The sequence below is a fragment of the Populus nigra genome, chromosome 2, assembly GCF_951802175.1.
Source record: "Populus nigra chromosome 2, ddPopNigr1.1, whole genome shotgun sequence".
Taxonomy (NCBI): Eukaryota; Viridiplantae; Streptophyta; class Magnoliopsida; order Malpighiales; family Salicaceae; genus Populus; species Populus nigra.
This window is the reverse complement of record NC_084853.1, coordinates 36,987,543-37,006,647: the sequence shown is the minus strand read 5'-3', so window position 1 is coordinate 37,006,647 and position 19,105 is coordinate 36,987,543. Positions and strand designations below refer to the sequence as shown.

At 34.7% G+C, this 19,105-nt stretch overlaps 2 protein-coding genes across 8 annotated transcripts; one reads left to right on the top strand and one right to left on the bottom strand.

Annotated features, from left to right (window-relative positions):
• The first annotated feature begins 706 nt into the window (after positions 1-706).
• LOC133682345 (zinc finger CCCH domain-containing protein 18-like) lies at positions 707-6,059 on the top strand. 6 transcript variants are annotated; one of them, XM_062105645.1, is made up of 9 exons: positions 707-1,037; positions 1,745-1,825; positions 2,288-3,243; positions 3,343-3,510; positions 3,601-3,780; positions 4,774-4,850; positions 4,942-5,112; positions 5,213-5,342; positions 5,527-6,059. In XM_062105645.1, the coding sequence occupies exons 3-9, from the start codon at positions 2,303-2,305 to the stop codon at positions 5,597-5,599; spliced, it is 1,740 nt and encodes a 579-aa protein (XP_061961629.1). In that variant the 5' UTR covers positions 707-1,037; positions 1,745-1,825; positions 2,288-2,302; the 3' UTR covers positions 5,600-6,059. The 6 variants fall into 6 exon arrangements, with proteins under 6 accessions (XP_061961629.1, XP_061961628.1, XP_061961627.1 ...); XM_062105644.1 differs by having other exon boundaries at positions 707-1,041; XM_062105643.1 differs by lacking the exon at positions 1,745-1,825 and having other exon boundaries at positions 708-1,037.
• A 9,139-nt stretch (positions 6,060-15,198) lies between these two features.
• LOC133682308 (uncharacterized) lies at positions 15,199-18,833 on the bottom strand. Of its 2 annotated transcripts, none has more exons than XM_062105593.1 (2): positions 18,478-18,833; positions 15,199-17,793 (listed from the first exon to the last, which is right to left on the bottom strand). In XM_062105593.1, exon 2 carries the CDS (start codon positions 17,667-17,669, stop codon positions 15,561-15,563), a length of 2,109 nt encoding a protein of 702 aa, XP_061961577.1. In that variant the 5' UTR covers positions 17,670-17,793; positions 18,478-18,833; the 3' UTR covers positions 15,199-15,560. The 2 variants fall into 2 exon arrangements, with proteins under 2 accessions (XP_061961577.1, XP_061961576.1); XM_062105592.1 differs by having other exon boundaries at positions 15,199-17,781.
• Between the last annotated feature and the right edge of the window lie 272 nt (positions 18,834-19,105).

Below are 19,105 nucleotides of genomic sequence, written 5' to 3'. Positions count from 1 at the left end.
AGATACGAGGCACCCAATGAGCTAACTAGAGGACAGAAAACAATACGCGTTTGAGATGCACCGCAAGATCAGAACCGATAATCATGTACACGTGGCCATAATGAACTGCATGTCTGGCATCAATTCCCAAGCTCGTGCATAACAGCAGCTCTTTTCCAGCGCTCAGCAACAAAAGAAGTTGATTCAACGGTGAATGATTAATCACACAGAACTCATTTTTTGTTTAATCTATTCACACCATAGATTTGCCACTACAGAGTACATAGGACAGAAGAGAAGAGAGACAGAAAATGTTTCCAAAAAAAGCTAGGCCACATAGATTTTTCCGAAACACTAATGCTATTATTATTATTATTATTAAAACAGCACGGATTTATTTAATTTTAAAAAAATTATTTTATAAAAAAAGTCATGTTGAATTAAGAATTTATTATTGTTTATGGGAATAATAAAATAAATAAAAACCAGTTGACATATTGAAATGGGCTGAAGGGTGGCATTGACATTAGACCTTGAATTCAGTTTTCGAAATCTAAACTAATTCGCGCATTTTTATCTGAACTGACAGTTTCTAGAATTATTAGAAGATTTTCTAAAATCTCAAGAAAGAGAGCGTTTTAATGTTTCTTCAATTTCTTTTCTTTTCTTTTTTTTTTTTTGAAAAAAAGGGTTTCCCAGTGGGTGTATTTATTTATGTGTGTGGGAGGGGGAGAGTTGATTTGAACTAAAGACAAAGGCGCCTTTAAAAGCAATATCCTCTCTGTCATTTGGGGTTGGTTTTTATTTTATTTTTGTTTCAAGGATGGTGTCGTTTTTGTGGAGAATGGAGAGCTAGAGAAGAAGATAAAAATAGCTAAAAAAACAGAGAAGACAGGCAGGCAGAGAAATAGAGACACACAGAGAGAGAAAGCGAGACATAGTGATCTATCAACCGTGGCCATGGAGAAGGAGGGAAGATTGTTTGAGGCTTTGGTTTGGTTTGTTTGACTTTGTTTCTTCCATCCTTTATTATACACACAGAAGCTTGTTAAATCTTGGTGGGTATGTTAGATCTTTGCTTCTTCTTCTTTCTTTAAGAAAAGTATGGTTACGATTCTTTTTTGTTTAAATGGTGAGTTACAGTTCAAGTTTTTGAGTCTTTGGATGTGGGTCTTATTCAAAATGTTCAAAAACTGTGTTTTTAGTGTTAAAAAATGGCTTCAAAGGCTGGTTTTGTGGGGTTTTTTTCCCGCTTCTACTTCTAGAGGGTGGGTTCTTATTTGAATTTGGAAGTGCTGTTGTTCTTTTATATTTAAAATGTGCTAAAACTTTGGTTCTACTGGCTTCGTGATGATTTGCAGAACTTTAATTCTGGTTTCTTTCATGGTTCATGTACTCTTTCATGCTCTCTCTCTTTCCTTTTTTTTTTTTTTTGCTTCTGACTATTTTGGTATTGAGCAAAATTTGATTAGTAAGATGCACTGAAAAGAAAATTTGATTTCTTTTTCATATTTATTTTATGGTTCCTGTAACTCTCTCTTGAAGAAATTGGTAAGGTGCAGAAGAAAAATTGTTTCGGCGTTGGGTTATATTAAAATAAAGATTTTGACTTCTCTGTTCTTGTTTTGGACGGAGAATTAAGGGTTTTTTCTTTTCTTTTTCTGGGAAAAAGAAGGGAAAGGGGATTGAGGTTTTAGTCATAGTTTCTCCTCAATGATGTTTCTAATTGGGTCCTTATTTACCATTTTCTGCTCTGATTTTTCAGATATCTTTTGTAGAGGTAAAGAAATTGTTTGTCCTAGTTTCTCCTCAATGATTTCTTGCTGATGTTGCTATTCTTGAAGTGGTAAATTTTCCAGTTTTTTCCACTTCTTGTGACCCCCCCCCTCACATTTTGCTGTCAATTTTTCATTTCTTCAACATGTATCTTGGATCCCCCTGTCTCTCTTTTTTTGGCAATATCTTACAGGATGGTTTTTTGGTTGTCATAAATGCTAAGCCTCTCTATTTACAAAGTAAATACAAGGGAACAAATGGAATGATTATGTCACAACCAATGCTTTTCTTCATGTGATTTTTCTTTTCTCTAGATTATCCATAACAGGGTTAAAGTGTTGGCAGACGATGTATTTATTAATATTCACAGTCTTTATCTTCTAGGTGTGTTGAATCTGCATTTACTTATATTTGCAATTTGTGAAAGAAATGTACTTGTCCTTGTCCACACAATAATTTGGAATTTTAACGGTATTTCTGTCTATTTTCTACTGACTCTGCCACTTATGTCGTTACCGTGTTGCTTTTGTAGGGTTGAGAATTTGAAATGGATTTTTCAGAGTCCACAAAGGTTGTGTACAATAGAATCCAGGAGATAGAGCCTGAATTCGTCGGCAAGATCATTGGCTATATTCTGTTACAGAACCATGGTGAGAGAGAAATGATTCGGCTAGCCTTTAGCCCTGATAATTTGATTTACGCTACGATTAGCAAAGCCAAATCTGATCTGGGGCTAAACAAAACACCAGTTCCGAATCCAATTTCACCTTCTCAGGTGAACCCGGCACCTGTTTCAGATGTTCATCTGCAATTCATTCCTAACACAGCAGTTTCATCACACCCAATTTCCTCTCCAATAAAGATTAGGACTGCAGGTTCTTTCTGGGATGCCCAAGTGACTGGTGACCAGCAACAGGCGCACAACCTGGATTTTGGTCCACCAGGGTACTCAGAAATGCTCCCTGAAGATTACCGGCTTCAAAACCAAATGCAGTTCTTGACTTCGGATGATCAGTTAGAGTTTGTTAATTCTGACTTCTCTAGCAGTTACTTTTACCCAGAACCCGCATTAGGTCCTAGGACTAGTAGAAGGTCTCCAAGCTTGCCTGAATTTCCTGTTAAGATTTGCCATTACTTCAATAAAGGGTTCTGCAAGCATGGAAACAACTGTAGGTATTTCCATGGCCATCCCATGCCAGAAAGCTTTTCTCAGATTCTCAGTCTGAATTCAAATGAGATTGCAAACGATGAACATTTTATCTCACCTGGCTCTCTTGAAAAGCTTGAATTGGAGCTCACTGAGCTTTTGAAATCAAGAAGAGGGGTGCCAGTTTCAATTGCCTCTTTGCCAATGATGTATTATGAGAAGTATGGGAGGATGCTGCAGGCCGAGGGGTATCTTACGGAGAGCCAGAGACATGGTAAGGCAGGTTATAGTCTAACAAAGCTCCTAGCTCGATTGAAGAATAGCATTCGTCTCATTGACAGGTGCAATATGTGCATATTCATAGTGTTTATAATTCCTATTAAATTTTATCCGAGTTCACGGATCTGTCTAACTTCTCTAACTTTTATTGTTTGGGACAGGCCTCATGGGCAGCATTCAGTGATTTTGACAGAAGATGTTCCAAAGTACTTGGAGTATGCTGGTGAGAGGAATGATCCCGGTGGAATAGTTGCTGGTTCTAGGCAGATCTATCTTACCTTTCCAGCTGAAAGTACCTTTACAGAGCAAGATGTTTCCAACTATTTCAGGTTAGTATATCTGAATGTTTCTTTATGGAGATCCTCTGTGTTTTGTTTGTTAAAGATGTTCCATTTTGTTTTGGTCCTTTATTTCTGTAGCAAATTTGGGCCCGTTCAAGATGTTAGGATTCCATGCCAGCAGAAGAGGATGTTTGGATTTGTGACTTTTGTTTTTGCGGAGACTGTAAAGCAGATACTATCAAAGGGGAATCCTCATCATGTTTGTGGGGCTCGTGTTCTTGTGAAACCTTACAGGGAAAAATCAAGGCTTGTTGACAGGTAAATATTTGAAGGATAACCTGCCCTATTATCTGCTATAGAATGATGCTTCGCCCCTCCCTCTTATCATTCCTTTAATATTCCTTTTGGTTTAAAATATTATCTCGTCTTTGAGTTCTGATGAGTAATTATTGCTGGATGGTTTGCTGACCCAAATGGCAAAAGAGATTCTGAATGAATCGTTGTGACTGATTTAAACCTTATCTCTTCTTATTATGTAGTTATTGTCCTGTCATTTTCAGCTATCATGTCCATAATTAACTACTGTAATGTACGCTAACACTATCATTTGACAGGTGGTGCCAGTGGTTTTTATCTTAAAGAAGTCTACAATATTGTACATTTTCCTTCATGGTTTGCTTTTGTGGATTTGATAATTTGCTCATTTTAAAATATAATTTTTTTCCTTGCCCACTTTCCATAGATTGGTGAAACTGCATATGAGGTGGTAGGCCCATTGTTTTGTATAATCCATCAATCATGAAGTTTGCCTAGTTGGATCCCTATCCTATCTATGAAATATTAGATATTTTCAACCTGTATGTGTTCCTGTTGTTACAAGCAAAATGATTCCAGTTTGAATGGGTCACCTCGTTCGTTTTTTGATATTTTGACATTCTTGCTTCTCTTGCCAATCATCAAAATTAAATATAAACAAAAGAATTACAAAATGATTCCAGCTGGCCTCTGTTCCTTTATTGACAAAGCATACTACTTGTTTTCTGTACTTATGATCGTGCTTCTTAATTTAAGGAAAGCATGGATCTTTTGCATGGTTGTTCATTTTTCTTTTCACTGGATTGAAAACAATTACTCTTGCATCGTTTCCACAAGTTCATATGTACTGCTTTCCATTTTTTGTGCTGCTTGTAAGATGTTGATAAAATTAAATTGGAACTTCTGTTCATGTTTTGTTTTTTTTTTTAATGATCAAATTTTCTGCTATATATATTTTCAAGTAGATGTGATAATTTGAAGAGAATTTTTGTGCAGGAAGTACGCAGAGAAAATACAGCACCCTTTCTTTTACAGCCAACACTTCATAGATGGAGATTCTGAGCTTCACTCTGGTGAGTAGAATCCTTATATGATTTCTCTTGCTAACCCCTCGCTTGGGTGTTGTATTTATGTAGCTAACATTCTCTCTTGTTAATTTTTTAGTGCCGAGAGTTTGTGATAATTCAAGATTACTCAGGAAGCAGCTCATGGAGGAACATGAGCAGGCACTTGAACTTGAGAGAAGGCGTCTCTCTGAGTTTCAGCTTGCGCCTAAACCCCTGGCTCGTCATGCGTATCATGGCCACTCTATGGATGAGTTCAAGCTCTCAGAAGGTCTATAATACACTGGCTTCTTTGTTTTCATTGTTATCTGGGTGCCTTGACAACATTGTAAGCCATAAACCTATTCTGCTTTACTAATTTAATGGTTTAGCCTGTGCAGAACAAGCAGACCAGTTCCCATCTGCTGAGCATTTCAATTACTGGTTTGACGTTTTGAATAATGGTTCCACCAGCGAGGAAAAGCATAGGCATACAAGGACCAATTGCAGTGAGCAGGATAGGTACAAGTGGATATGCATTTTGTTCTATATAATATTAATTAATGATCAGAAAAAATTAGAAACTTTGTATAAATGCAGCAGTGACTAGCTTTCTCAGGGAAGGACTGGATCATCTTAGTTTTATACACAAAAGAATTGCTGCGCAATATCTCTGATATGGGTTTTTTGTTGCTTGTTTACGCAGCAACCAAGGAGTTAATCTTCCCGAGAGCCCGTTTGCATCTGCAATAGGGAAAGGCATTTCAACAGTTATATAGAGTAAGGCACAGAAGAATTATAGAGTTAGAGGACTGAATTCCAAGACCATTTTCGAGGGTTTCAGACACCGGGACCTCCGTTTCTAAAAAAAAAAAAAATTTACCTAAACTTAATGGGTGAGCGTCATAGGTCAGATACCAACTGAAGGAGAGAAGGTAGAACTGTTCTCCATGTTACTTGGTGGAGATTGCAAAGACGACAGATACATAAAGTTAATATGTTACAGGTTTCAGAGTCTTTTTTTTTCTTTTTTTCTTTTTAAAAAATTGATGTAATCACAGAAAGCAATCTAGAGAGCCTTACTGTTCTCTATAAGGGAAAAAAAAAATGTAAGATAGTCTGCTTTAGATGGCTAAGGAAGTAGAACAATGTGCAGGGTTCAGAGAGAGAGCAAGAAAGGTGTAGAGCAGCTTGCTGCCAAGAATAGTAAGAAATGCTAATAAGTCTAATTTTTACAAAGCTAGTAGTTTTATCCTTTACATATTCGTGATCTTCATCTGACCCCTTCTAGACTGTAAAGCTACCATGCTGGCTGCTATCTTTGTCCAATTCCCATGATTATTGTCTTAACTCGCTTTCTTTAAATATGGGTAATTTGGTGGCTATGTTTTTCAGCCCCAAGAGAGCCCTAACTGGCGGAAACAACGATGAATGATGATTGCAACCGGAGTTTTGCGTGGCTTCTTTACATCATTGTGTTCTTCTTCGGTTTATTTATCCTTTGTAAAAGAAATCCCACAGCGTTTTTAATTAAGTCTAGTGGTTAATATACAATAATTATAGCAATCTAGCTCCCTGGCTGCCAATAAGATCATTGACTTTTTCGAAGAAATAAAAAAGAAAGGAGGTCACAAACTCACGATTGCATGTTCTTAAAGCGACCTCTGATGTGGGTGTTTATGAATGTGATAAGGAAGTGTGGGTCCTGATTTTGATTTTATAGAGGATTTGTGGGACCTGGTTGGGCTCCACGGTTCCAGAAGGTACTGAACTGTATCTTGAAATGTTTAATGGAAGCTTGTAAAGTACAGCTAAGTCTGATAAGTATCATTTTGGGGTCATCTTCTAGTCCTTGGAGAGAGAGTGACAAGAGCAAAACGTGGTGTGACGTGCATCCTTGACTTTCTTTGGGGCAAACTCCATAATTAGCACAACAATTTCAGGAGGAAGCTTTACAAGTATGATGACTTTCTTACACATTCTGCTGCTAGACAGCTTTAGATTGCCTGACCACTAACAAGTATGTTTCAAGTGTCTCTGCATCATCCGTTTTTAGAAATAAACTCAACGACGACGGATTTTACCTTCAATAATATTTAATGAGATAGATTAGGGGCCCAAAAGAACTTTTAACTTGTTTTGATTTTGAGATTTTTGTTCAATTAAAGTGTGTTTTGTAGTTAATAATTAGGTTTTTCAGATATATATATATGTATATAATGGTTTTTTTCATATTTTTTCTGTAAGAAAAAAAATTAAAATATGTGTTTTTGGAGTGCAAAGAGATCTTGATTTTACAGTCATCAAGCTAGTTGCACAAGTAAAAAAATATTGTAGAAAGATAACATTATATTTGCTACTTAAAAAAAAAACTCGAGTGCACGAGTCTTTTTTAATTCCAAGCTTGCCTCGGCTTTATAAATTTTGGCTAGGTGCACAAACCATTCTTTTCAACCCAAGAACACCTAGTCTTTTCTTAAATGGCTCTATTTTTTATATATATAAATAATTACAAAACATCTCTTATTGTTTGATCATGTTTTCACTTTCTCGTTGTGCTTTGAGAAATTATGTTTTACATCATGGGGTTTATATGTTAAATAACAATTTATATCCTTAACCCCGTATGCTAAAAAAAAAGTAAAAAGAGTATTTAGATATTTATAGATTTATCATTATATTCAATTTAATTTATAAAGAGCTTCTAGATCCTCGGAATAACATATTGTGGTGCTTAAAATAAGCATTTTAACAATCATGTTGTATGCATGCTTTAAAAGAAGCATTTTGACATTAAATTGATTGGGTTTTCAACCACACCTTTCATACACTTGTTTTATAATAAATTTCATGTTTTAATATCACTTTCAAAAAAAATATTCATGAATAGTTCATAGATTTCTCATCCAAAAACAAAATAGCTTTATCAAATTATTTTTACAAGCATATCATTTATATTGTTAGCATTACTTAACAAACTACACTACTTGTCTAAAAACCATCTTTGGTTGTTGCTAAAAACATAAATGTAACTAAGATTCTGTTGTACGGTTTCCTCTATTTCTCTATCTTTTCAATAGCTCATGGGTGGATTTTAAACTACATGGGTTACATTCAAGGTGACCATCCTATGATACGAACCACACTTTAGTGTTGAACACAACTAACAATACTAATTTCTTTAAGCAAACTTCATCTATCCAATCCAGTTTTTGAACTCAAAAATTGAGTAGAAAGACATTTAATATCCATTCAACAACCATTTGGAAGTTTCTGTATATAATAAATACCTTTGGAATTGTTGCCTAGCATTTCATTCTCACAAAAACCCCGACTGGTAGAGGAAACTTTAGAGATGGTAAAACAGTGGGGTTTGTTTGGAGGCCTTGATCGTTGCCTTTTATCTGGCAACATCACGACCTTAGTGATGATGTCCTAAAATATCCAGGTGGCTCAGAACCAAGGCTTCTGTGCTGAATAATTGGTTAGTTTTTTAGTTCTAGCAATCTAATCCATTCTTTCTAGTTAATAGGGCTAGTAGTTGGTGCCCAATACTTGGTAAGCCAAGATAGTTAGTAGCTGATACATGTAAAAGGTTTTTTTTAGTAGATATTGGGACTTTTAGATACTTAAGTAAGTATATTTGCAAAGAGAAAAAAATGCAATAATATTTGTTGCTACCTGATTTTTTATCTTTTTTTTTAATTCTTCCAAAAAAAACCTAATAAGTAGAAAAAACAACAAAAACCTAAAAAACATGTTTTTGATATATTTTCATCATTTTTAGCGTCTTTTCCAAAGAATATAAAATTAAAAAAACTACTTTCAACGCATTCAGTTGTTAACACACCTTTTGAATTAACGTTGATATTACCCTTTTTTTTAAGAAAACAATTCAAAATACAAAAAAAAAAGAAAAAGAAAAATCAAATTATAATAAATGGACAAAGGGACCATAAGTGAAAAGGAAGAAAATAAGAGGACCGAAGAAAAATTAAATTACTAGGGAACCAAGCAATTGAGGGGAAGAAGACAGGTTATTATATATAAATAGGTGATTATAATACACAAAAAAGAGGGAATGTTTAGGAGAGAGAATAAAAAGACTAACACATTTTTCAAATTCCCCACTCAAAAACCCTAGCCCCCATTATACCTAAACCTAGCCACCAGCCAACATTAGCCAGTTGACCTCCTTCTTCCTAACACCACAGTCCAACCTCCCTACCAACAACCCCTTCTTTGGTTGAACCATTGTTCAACAACTCCTAACAAAACCAAGCTCAATAACCTTTCCTCTTATTTATTCCAACTGTGATAACACCTCTTTCACCGAACTGACACAACTTCTCTCCCTTCACCTACTACCGACAACTCCATCACATCTCAACAACAACATGCCATTTCTTTTCCAACGTACAAGTGCATTTAGTCTTTATTAAAGCCATGAGCAATAGTAGCAACAACAGCAATCCAAGATCCAACAGCTTTGCATCTTGTTATATCTAACTGAGAGCAACAAAGGAGCATAACTTACAACAACATGTTTCCCTTTCAGCACCCAAGAGTCTTTGGACTCCATTGAAGTCATGAACAGTAACAGCAATCCAAGATCTAGCAGCCTTGCATCTCATTTCCTAACCAGGCACAACAAAAAAAAAGTAACACATTCCTTCACCAGCAGGCACCAGCTCCTCAACATCACAACAACCTTTGTCAACAACAGATTTGACAATGCCAGCTCCAGCAACATTACCATTGTAAATACCACCGCCAATGACTTTTTCTCTCTTTCTAGCCGTGAACTGATGACCCATCAACAGCCACCGAACTAGCCCTCCCCACACACAATGCTCCACATATGGTAGTAGTGGTGATGACTATTTAAAGAAAAAATAGTGAGAGATAACCAGATCTATAAAAGGGAAAATAAAGAAAAATAACTGGAGTTTGTTGTGTTTGTTTTGTTCTTTTACAAGTTTCCCCTTGTTACACCATCAATATAAGAGTGAAGAGGAGATGAAGAATTGCCTGATCCACACCGTCACGCACCTCTCAAGACAACAAATCATCACCTGCACGCGCCGCCAGTGGTGGCGGCGCGTGAGACCCACGCGTTGCCACTATTTCAATTATCTTAGAATCTTTTAGTATGCTTATTGAGTTTCCAACAATCTCTCTAATTTTTTTTTCAATTGTTGGGAAGAACATTTTGCCAACTTTTGAATTTTTAGTATGTGTTTTAAATTACTGTTAGAATTTGAATTTTTGGTGGTTTGAAAACATGTGTAGTTTTAGGTGTGTGAGTAATTAGTGAAAAAAGGTGTGTGTGCGTTTGCATTTTATTTTAATTTATGTTAAATAATTGTTAAAAAAAGGGGAAAATAAAAAATTATTTAATCCAATATTTTAATTGCATATGACACAAAAAATGATTTCTGCTTGTTGTATATTGCCTGATCCTTACAAAAAGTGCAATTTATTTATAAAAAAGAGAAAAATGTTTTAGCAATGTTTTAGAATTTGTTTTGTATTTCTTTGTGGAATTTACAACAAGTTTATAAAATTCCTAAAGGATTTGGCCAATATTTTAATAACCCTAAGTTTTCTTCTTTTTTTTCTTTGAAAATTAATGGTCAATATTTTGGTATAAATATTGGACTTACAAGTAAGCTGTTATTTAAATATTAGGGGTTGACTAGAAAATTCTCAGAATTTTTTAATATTCACCAATTTTAATTGGAAGTATTTTTCACCATAATATACGAGTGGGAAACACTTTCGTCTTTCAGGATAGGTGAACCATGTTAGGAAACCTATATGAATTCTTTCTATAAGAATTCATCTGGGCATACAAGCCCATAATAATTCAAGATGTTAGATTTATTCATGAGAGTAAATTTATATTCCCACTCGAAAACCCTGGTCAAAATTACACTAAGTAAGTGAAATGAATATTTAACTCGGGGGGGTGATGATAGATGAGAGAAATTAAAATAAAATTTTTATTTATGGGTTTTTTAAAAAATAAATTACAAAAAATAGGTGAAAAATAAAAAAGTACAGAATGTGAATAAAAACCAAATGAAAGTAATATATCAGGAATATCAGGTTATGGGATAAATTTTAATGAATTTTGATATCGCCCATTCAAAAAATGGCATAAACAGGCTTTTCGAGCAGTTAAAATTTACTTGAGAACATGAAAAGGTATAAAGGTGGGATGTAATAGGAATTAACCAACTTATTATCTACATATGCACGCGCGTGTGTGTGTTGACTGACCATCAAAGGAGGAGGAAGAGAGGGTGATTTTTCTTGAATGTTTTAAAGAAATGGAGAGAAAAACTTAGGAAAAAAAAAAGAACATGAGGTAAGAGTAGATTTGAGAGGAGATATGGAGAGTTTGTAAAGTTCAATCCATCTAAACATCAAAATAAGAAAGAAACAAGTGAGAGGGGGTGAAAATCAAGGGAGGAAATTAGGCCAAGTAAGGAAAAAGAATGGGGAAATCCTTGAAATTTGTTTAGAGGGCATTTAAAGCTTGAACAATAGTTTGGAAAAGTGTTTTATATCGATTTTTGAGATTTATATATATTTTAGTTGAAAATTTTTAATTTCTAGGTAGGGATTGTTGTTGATGAATTAGGGCTCTTAACAGATTTATTATAATTAGATTGTATTTGGTTGACAAACTTGTGAACTTATAAAGAAATTTGAAAGAAATCATTGTGTTACTGTAAGGGTAGTGGCCGACCATGATAGAAGAAAATATTAGGGGTGATTTGATATAGTGTTTACATGTGAGAATATATAGAGGATGTTAAATTAAGAAGAATTGAAGAAAGGATCATGGTGATTTGTAGGGAGGAAAGGCCAACCATGGTAGGTGATAAGTAGAAAAGTTTGATATAATTATATGATGGAGATGTCATATGCAATCGATACTAAGAGATATACTTATAATAGAGAAAGGGAAAAAATAACTTAAATAAGGTGAAAATGAGAAAAGAAACTTGTGTTGTTAATTGAGAAGTGTAGGTTAACAAGGGGAATATAAATAAGGAATTGTGAAATTTCATGAATAAATACAAGTTGTATGTAATTAATGCATATAAAATATTGATGATGATGAGATGAATTTAAATGGGATTTTTGGTATGTTGTGTGAGAATAAAGAAATTGTGTGTGATTAGAATTTAAGCACCCTGGATCTTATGGATATGAATTAATGTGGAAAAATCGTATTACTTCAGGGGAGATCACAAGAGCAGGATCTTAGACAGGTGGAGAAAGATCCTCTCGATTAATAGGTAGTTGTTCTTTACTACACTTAGATTTATTTTAATGATTAATTTCAATATTTTAGTTATTAGTTTTGTTATAATTGATGTGAAAGAAGGAACAAAATAAATGATAATGATGTGTATTATTAGTAATTGGAAAAGTTTATTGGATTTATTAACATCCGTGAGAGGATTGTCAGATTGTTGACAATCAGAAGAGTTATTGAATTTATTAGAATTCGTGAGAGGATAGTCAGATTGTTGGCAATTAGAAGGATTGTTAAATTTATTGGCATTCGTAAGGGGATAGCTGGATTGTTAACAATCAAAAGGATTATCAAGTTTATTGGTTTGCGTAAGGGGATAACCGAATTGATGACGATTAAATGAGTTATTGGAGTTATGATGATCATGAGGGGTTGCCATTGTGATGTGATAATTTAGTGTTGGATTGCTGAAAACATGAATGATATTTTAAAAAATTAAAGGTGTAATGTTGGTGTTAAATTAAATGTAGGAATAAATTATGAACAATAAGATTCATGGTTTAAATAGTATTTAAGTTTTTATAGTTGTTGTGATAAAACAATATAGTATTATCAAATGATAGATTTTTGTTAAATGAGAATGTAAATAGATCGGTAGTTAAAATATGAACAATTATATAACTTTATTTTGGATATTGTAAAAACTAAAAGTATTATCAATAAAACTAATATTGTAGATGTTATGTTAATAGAGATTTTAATAGAAAGTGTTAAATAGATTTTTGTATAAATACTTGTTGGTTACATATTCTTGAATTGATTATAAGTTGGTAGCTATTATATTTTAAGTTCTTTAAATGTTTACATGTATGGTTGTTTAAATGTATGAATGAGTATGATGTGAATTTGAAAAGTATGAATGGTCTTGAATGAGATATGATCCAGGATGGTTGGATCATGATTGAAATTTTTGGAAATTGCATTGTGATTAGAAGTAAAAATATCAATAACTTGGTATGTCAAGATATAGGTGAAACTCTGCCAGATTTTTGGTAGAATCATTAATCATATTTAACAAGATTACAAATAAGTCATTAAGAATTATGGGTCATGGAATCGATTTATAAAAATAAAATTCCTTGTTCTTTCCATGCATTTATGAAGATCATAAAATGATTTGATCCTTAAAGTTGAGGATATTACAAGACAATTTTTTTGATCAATAATCAATAATGACAAACTTATCACAATACTAACATGTATTGTTGATGATTGATTATAAATACAATCATTATTATAAGACAAGATTGAGCCTAATTCATCATAAAAATAGGCTAATCACATTATACAATGATCGATTTGTTAATTGATTTGAGTATAAATAGTAGGTTAACATTCCTTTATTTATAAATAAAAAAATATGAGGAGTATTGTTTATACTAAAAATAAACAAACATGTGTATTTTAATGGAATTAATCATCAACCAGTAAAGATAGCTGATATCGACCATCGACCAAGAAAATTATAATTCATATTAAGCGATTGATTTATAAAATCTATTTAAAATAGGAGCCTTTAGTAGTTAGACAGGTACATACAATAGTATAGCAATAACACATATAATTGCTAGAAGGATATGGATAAATAAGGAGTACAAGTTGTACTACGATATAAATTATAAAGTTCTTATGTTATAGATAGTTTTCACGGCAATAGGATTTCAAATATATGTGAAATTTTATCTCTATAATATTACAAATAAATCATCCAATGGCTAAAAATGATGACTATCCTTATATACACAATTTCTTTATGTAATTTTCCTTTTGCAATTTATCTTTCTTTTCCTCAACAACTTTTATCTCTCTTCTATTTCTTTTATTTTTTTATTTGTATGGATTAGTCTACCCATATTATTTCTAATGTGTTAAAGTCAAGCAGAAATCCTACACTTCATTTGAATTACGAAGCTATAATCCTTCTATGCCAAGGACTTAGTTTTTAATTATAGTTTCTAAAAATAGTTAGCAAAATTAATCTAGAATTATTTGATTGATCAACAATTAAATTTTAAAGATGATTTTTGAATGACTTTTTAAGAAAGCATGTGATATTTAATAGTCAAAATGGACAAAATATGATGGAAGAGGTGTCAATTAAAATACTTTATAGTTTAAGGGTGAAAATCAGGGGGAGGGGGTGTCCTTCAAATTTCAAAATGGTCTCTCTCAAGGATATGTGTATGGTTGCGTCAAAACTCAAAAATTGCAGGTGTTAAAATTTTACGAAGCCCGTCCATGATGACCTGAGACCTGTTCTTTGTATATCTTTGGAATAGCAAAAATTGCATGCTGCGAGAGCCCACGTATTCCTCATAGTTTCAGCCCTTCGTGAAGGGGACATCTTGGGTCCGGGCTGGGCACATTATATTGTTGATGTGCTGAACACGAAGTCTTAGAGGAGGCTTGTTCCTTAATGAGCAGCCTGTCTTAGCCTTCACTATGTCTGGCTCAGTTTATCTGAAGCTACCATACCTGGTTTTTTTCTTTTAACGTTCAGGGCCCCCTTTTGGTGTATCATTGTCGAGGCCCATTATCATAAATCATCCCTTTTTTGTTGACAAATCTGTAATCCATGCATGAAAAATGCACATGTTCAGTTCCATTTATTGTCGCCTGTCGATACCTTGTTTCTTCTCAGTTCAATAATTACTAATTGGCAGTAAAATATTCACTTTTCATTCATCAACCCAGATTAGTTTATGAACATGAGATTCAGACAATTGTGTGTGTACCCACCCTGATGGAAATTTTCAAGGAGACTGTTTACGAGGAACATAATTTACAGTCAAGTCAGCACGGAAGCAGTGATTAATTTTGACTACTCGAAACGGGGCATATGAAGATGAACATGAAGAGACAAGCGAAAAAGAACAGTATAAATCGAAGTTCATTTTTGTGCTCGGCAAAACTATCACGATCATGAACCCAAAAATAAGTAAAAATCACGATCCAGTCAGTTGGCCTACAATCAGCTTGTCCTACTGGGTACTGCCATGAATTTAAAAAGGAGAAACCGTGTAGCAGACTCAAGAGTCTCTCAGATGGCTAAGAAGTTCAAGTATATTGAATCTTTCGATTTCTGGCATCAAATCTTTGCCGAGATACAGATACTACATTTCTTTTGAGTTCTCAATCAGTTCTGACCACTTAATTAATGTTACAACAACCCGCATAGAACACCAGAAGTACAATTCTGTCTACAAGCAGTCATTAGACTCAGAATTCCAGATACAACAGTTCTCCGTAAACATCAAGTTGTCTAAAATCATATGGAGTTAATGTTGCAATGGCTTTGAACCAAGTGTGAAATATGGTACAGTCAACCTAAAATTTTTCTATAAGAATGGTAAATTGAACTCCAAACAAACATTGCTTTCCCGCTTGACTCTGGTACTCTGGCTATGCTAAGCCTTCGCTTCTGTTGCAGCATGAAGTAGCTCGTCTGGGGTAGCGGCGGGGTCCAGATCCCAACACTTTCCTGGCAAATTACTAGCTTCTCCTTCAAGTGACCAAGAAGGCACCTGGTGAGAAAAGCGTACCATCTCTCTTCTTGGAATCCATCTCATGGCATCCTTGCCTGCGTTCCTTTGGTATACTGTTTTGAAACCAGCTAGCTTGTTCAGAGGAGCAACACAAACTCCAAGCTCTTTAGAGTAATTATCAAGGACCTCTACCATCTCATACTGGTGCCTCACATCATCTGGGGTTGATATGTTCCAATCAGGTGACCAGTTTCGATAAACAGCCCAAACATCTCCACTTTTGGGGTATATCCGAACACAGCCACCTCTACCAGCCTTTTCACCTTTCAAAACATGAGAGAAAATGTTCACTTGATCAACAACATCAGAATTCTGAGCTCTGAAGTGTCCACAAGATTTAGTAAACCCAGAATCTATCCAATTCACTGCCCCAAATTCACCATCAGTTTTAGAGTTCAAGTAAGTGATGAGAATCTTAAAGGGTTTAACTGAGACCACCTGGCGAATCAAACAGTATAAGCGAGGCATGCCATCATCTTCATCATACAAAGCCCATATTTGTTTTGGCTTGAAGCATTCCTCAGCTCTATCTTTGTCAAAATCATGGAAATCAGGATCAGGGACTGTTATTGAGATTGGCCCTATTTTGTTTGGCTTTGTTTGATGGCCAGCAACATCTGAATTTGCTTGTTTAGGAGCCTCTCCTGCCTCTGTGGATTGATCTTCCATGTTCTCTTTAACTGCTGCAGCTGCAGCTGAAGCTAATCTCATCTCCTCCAATTTCTTCCTGATGTCAGTCCTCGCCTTGTCAATCAACAACTTTCTAGCATCAAAAGCCGGAGCAATCGAGCTGTGTCTTGTTGGAACTTCAATTGGACTGGAAAGCTTGGCATCATGCTCAACCTTTGTATATCCATTAGCTAATCCAACTTCAGAACCGGACTTAGGTTCTTTTTCTTCACACCCATTTCTAAAACCGGATCCAACAATAACCTTCCTTTTCTTATCAGGTCTACCAGTCTTGGAGCCCGAAGACTCGTTACAGCTTGCAGATACATCAGAGTTTATCTTTGCTGTGGCAGTTTTCATGGATCGCCTTCCATTGGCTGCTGGTTTAACCTTCGCTGCACTGGCACTTCCATTAGCCTGATAAACAGTATCGGCAGATAATGCACATGATCCATTGGGACCAACAACACTCCCTGGAGTTCCAGAAAATGAGCTCCATTGAAATGATAAATTCGAAACATACTCGTACCCATGTCCAGTATGCAATCCTGAGACCCCATTTCCTGAGTACAAGGTAGAGGTGGTTGGGACATATGCAACCCCATCATATCCATGACTTCTATGCCCATTACCAGGGACATATGACCAAGGACAGTACGGGAAAGAACCACTGACTGGAGCTGCCCCAGTTTCCACAGCAATAAAAGTACCCCGGCAGTTCTTACAAGAAAGTCTCTTATTCACATACTTCCGTAGATACTCATACTGAACTTTGCAAGAGGTGCAAACTGTCCAGAAAGTATCAAGTCCATGAGCAGTTGGTGAATTGGAACAATGGCTGTATCCTGTAACCCCAGCAGCATGAACTGAAGATAGGTTTGTCTGAACAACACAAGATGCCATCTTTTTGTTTCTCTTTACATCATAAGAGTTTTTCTTAAGACTATCTGACAACATAGTCCATGCTTCAGATACTAGTTTAAATGCTCCATCAGCTCCCACAGTTTTATTCTTATCAGGATGGAGCAACACAGCCATCTTTCGATACTGCCTTTTCACTGCATCTTTATCTGCAGAAGGCTTCAATCCAAGAACAGAGAAATAGTCAATTTCACCATTGCATTTCGCCTGAGATGCAATATAAACTTCAAAAGTGGCCACCATCTGAGATATACCCTCTAATCCAGGACACAAAGTTTTTGCCTTCAAAGCATAATTCTTTGCACCAGTAAAATCTCTTTCAGCAAATCGCTTCTCAGCAATCTCTTTTGCCATAACAGCCTCCTCTGTGTTTGGTTCCATCTGGAGCTTCCAATCAAACACAAAGCCAAAATCTTGAAGCAAAAGCTATGACCGACCCAATATGCCAAAAAACACAAGACACGCGATTCTCATGCATAACCACATCAGCTATCTGCACAAATTACTGTCAGAAACATTTAGCTCTTTATTATAGGTGTCAAGCTTCAAGGGAATGCCAAGTAATACCTCAAACAGACCACGTAATATATGAATCCAAAGGATTGATTCTCAGGATCATTATAGATGCAGACACGATTTGTTGAAATTTCAATTCTCAGAAGATTCAATTCTCAAGAAATGAAAGGAAAGGAAAGGAAAGGAAAAAAAGATGTAAGTCATAACCTAAAACGTCCAACATTCGAGCTCACTTAAATTAAAAAATTTATAATCTAAATCAAAAGGTTCAAAGAAATGATATTTACTCGTTCTCTTCACTCTTTCCGCAATGAAACAAAAAGAAAGAAAGAAAGAAACTTTGCATTAAATTTCTTCAATTTTCTCACTAACCAAACAGTCCCAGTTCCAAAATCGAAACCCATTTCATTACACAGCTCCCAAACCAAAATCCCAGTTCAAAACCAAAAGCTAGAAGCAGAAACTTTAGCTCAAATTCCCCAAATCAAACCCCAAGTTCCACTACTTAATATCTGAAACAAATGCACATAGATCGAACCTCAATTAACCTCAGAATATCAATAATCAACTCTAAATCCTTAATTAATAACAAAATTAAAAACTCAGTTACACATAATTTAAAGTAAATAAACAAATGAAAAAAATATATATATATAAAAAAAAGAAACTCAACTGAGATTTAAGCAAGGAATGGGAAATGAAGCAAGAGCCAGATCGACACGTGTATTTGAGAGCTCGAGCAAATCAAGATAGTGACCTGATTTTTTTGAGAATTTCAGTGTACTATTAGGATTACCTCTCGCACACAAAAGCACAGAGTTACTGACTAAGGATTATTTATTTATTATTTTTGGAAGCTAACAAGTACAAAATGGTAAGAGATTTAGGGTTTTTAAGGGATTTGTGAAATTGGGTGAACAATTCAGGTCGGATTTGGGTGAGTCGGCGGCGAGGAGAAGGGAGGTTCCCGCTGATCGCCGATCAGAAATGAGAGAAAATTAATAAATAAAAGGAAAATGATAATTTTCAGTGGAAGTAAAAGGTTAATACTATTTAATGGTGGATATTGCTATAGTGCGCATGAATGCGTATTGTACGTATTGCCTTTTTTTTTTTGGAATATACCAAAATGGTGTTTACCACTACAAATTTTTTATCAAAATTTTTTTTAACATGTAAAAATATATTTAGATGACAGTAATGTTTTGAAAGAAATAAGATAAATAAAAAATAGGATAAATCTCTATTAATTTAATGATATGATAAAAAAACAATAATAACTAAAATAAATAAATAAATAA

Coding starts and splice junctions, on each gene's coding strand:
- LOC133682345 (XM_062105645.1), top strand. CDS start 2,303: ATGGATTTTTCAGAGTCCACAAAGGTTGTGTACAATAGAATCCAGGAG. Junction 3,781..4,773: donor AAATCAAGGCTTGTTGACAG/GTAAATATTTGA, acceptor ATTTTTGTGCAG/GAAGTACGCAGAGAAAATAC. Junction 5,343..5,526: donor AATTGCAGTGAGCAGGATAG/GTACAAGTGGAT, acceptor TTGTTTACGCAG/CAACCAAGGAGTTAATCTTC.
- LOC133682308 (XM_062105593.1), bottom strand. CDS start 17,669: ATGGAACCAAACACAGAGGAGGCTGTTATGGCAAAAGAGATTGCTGAG.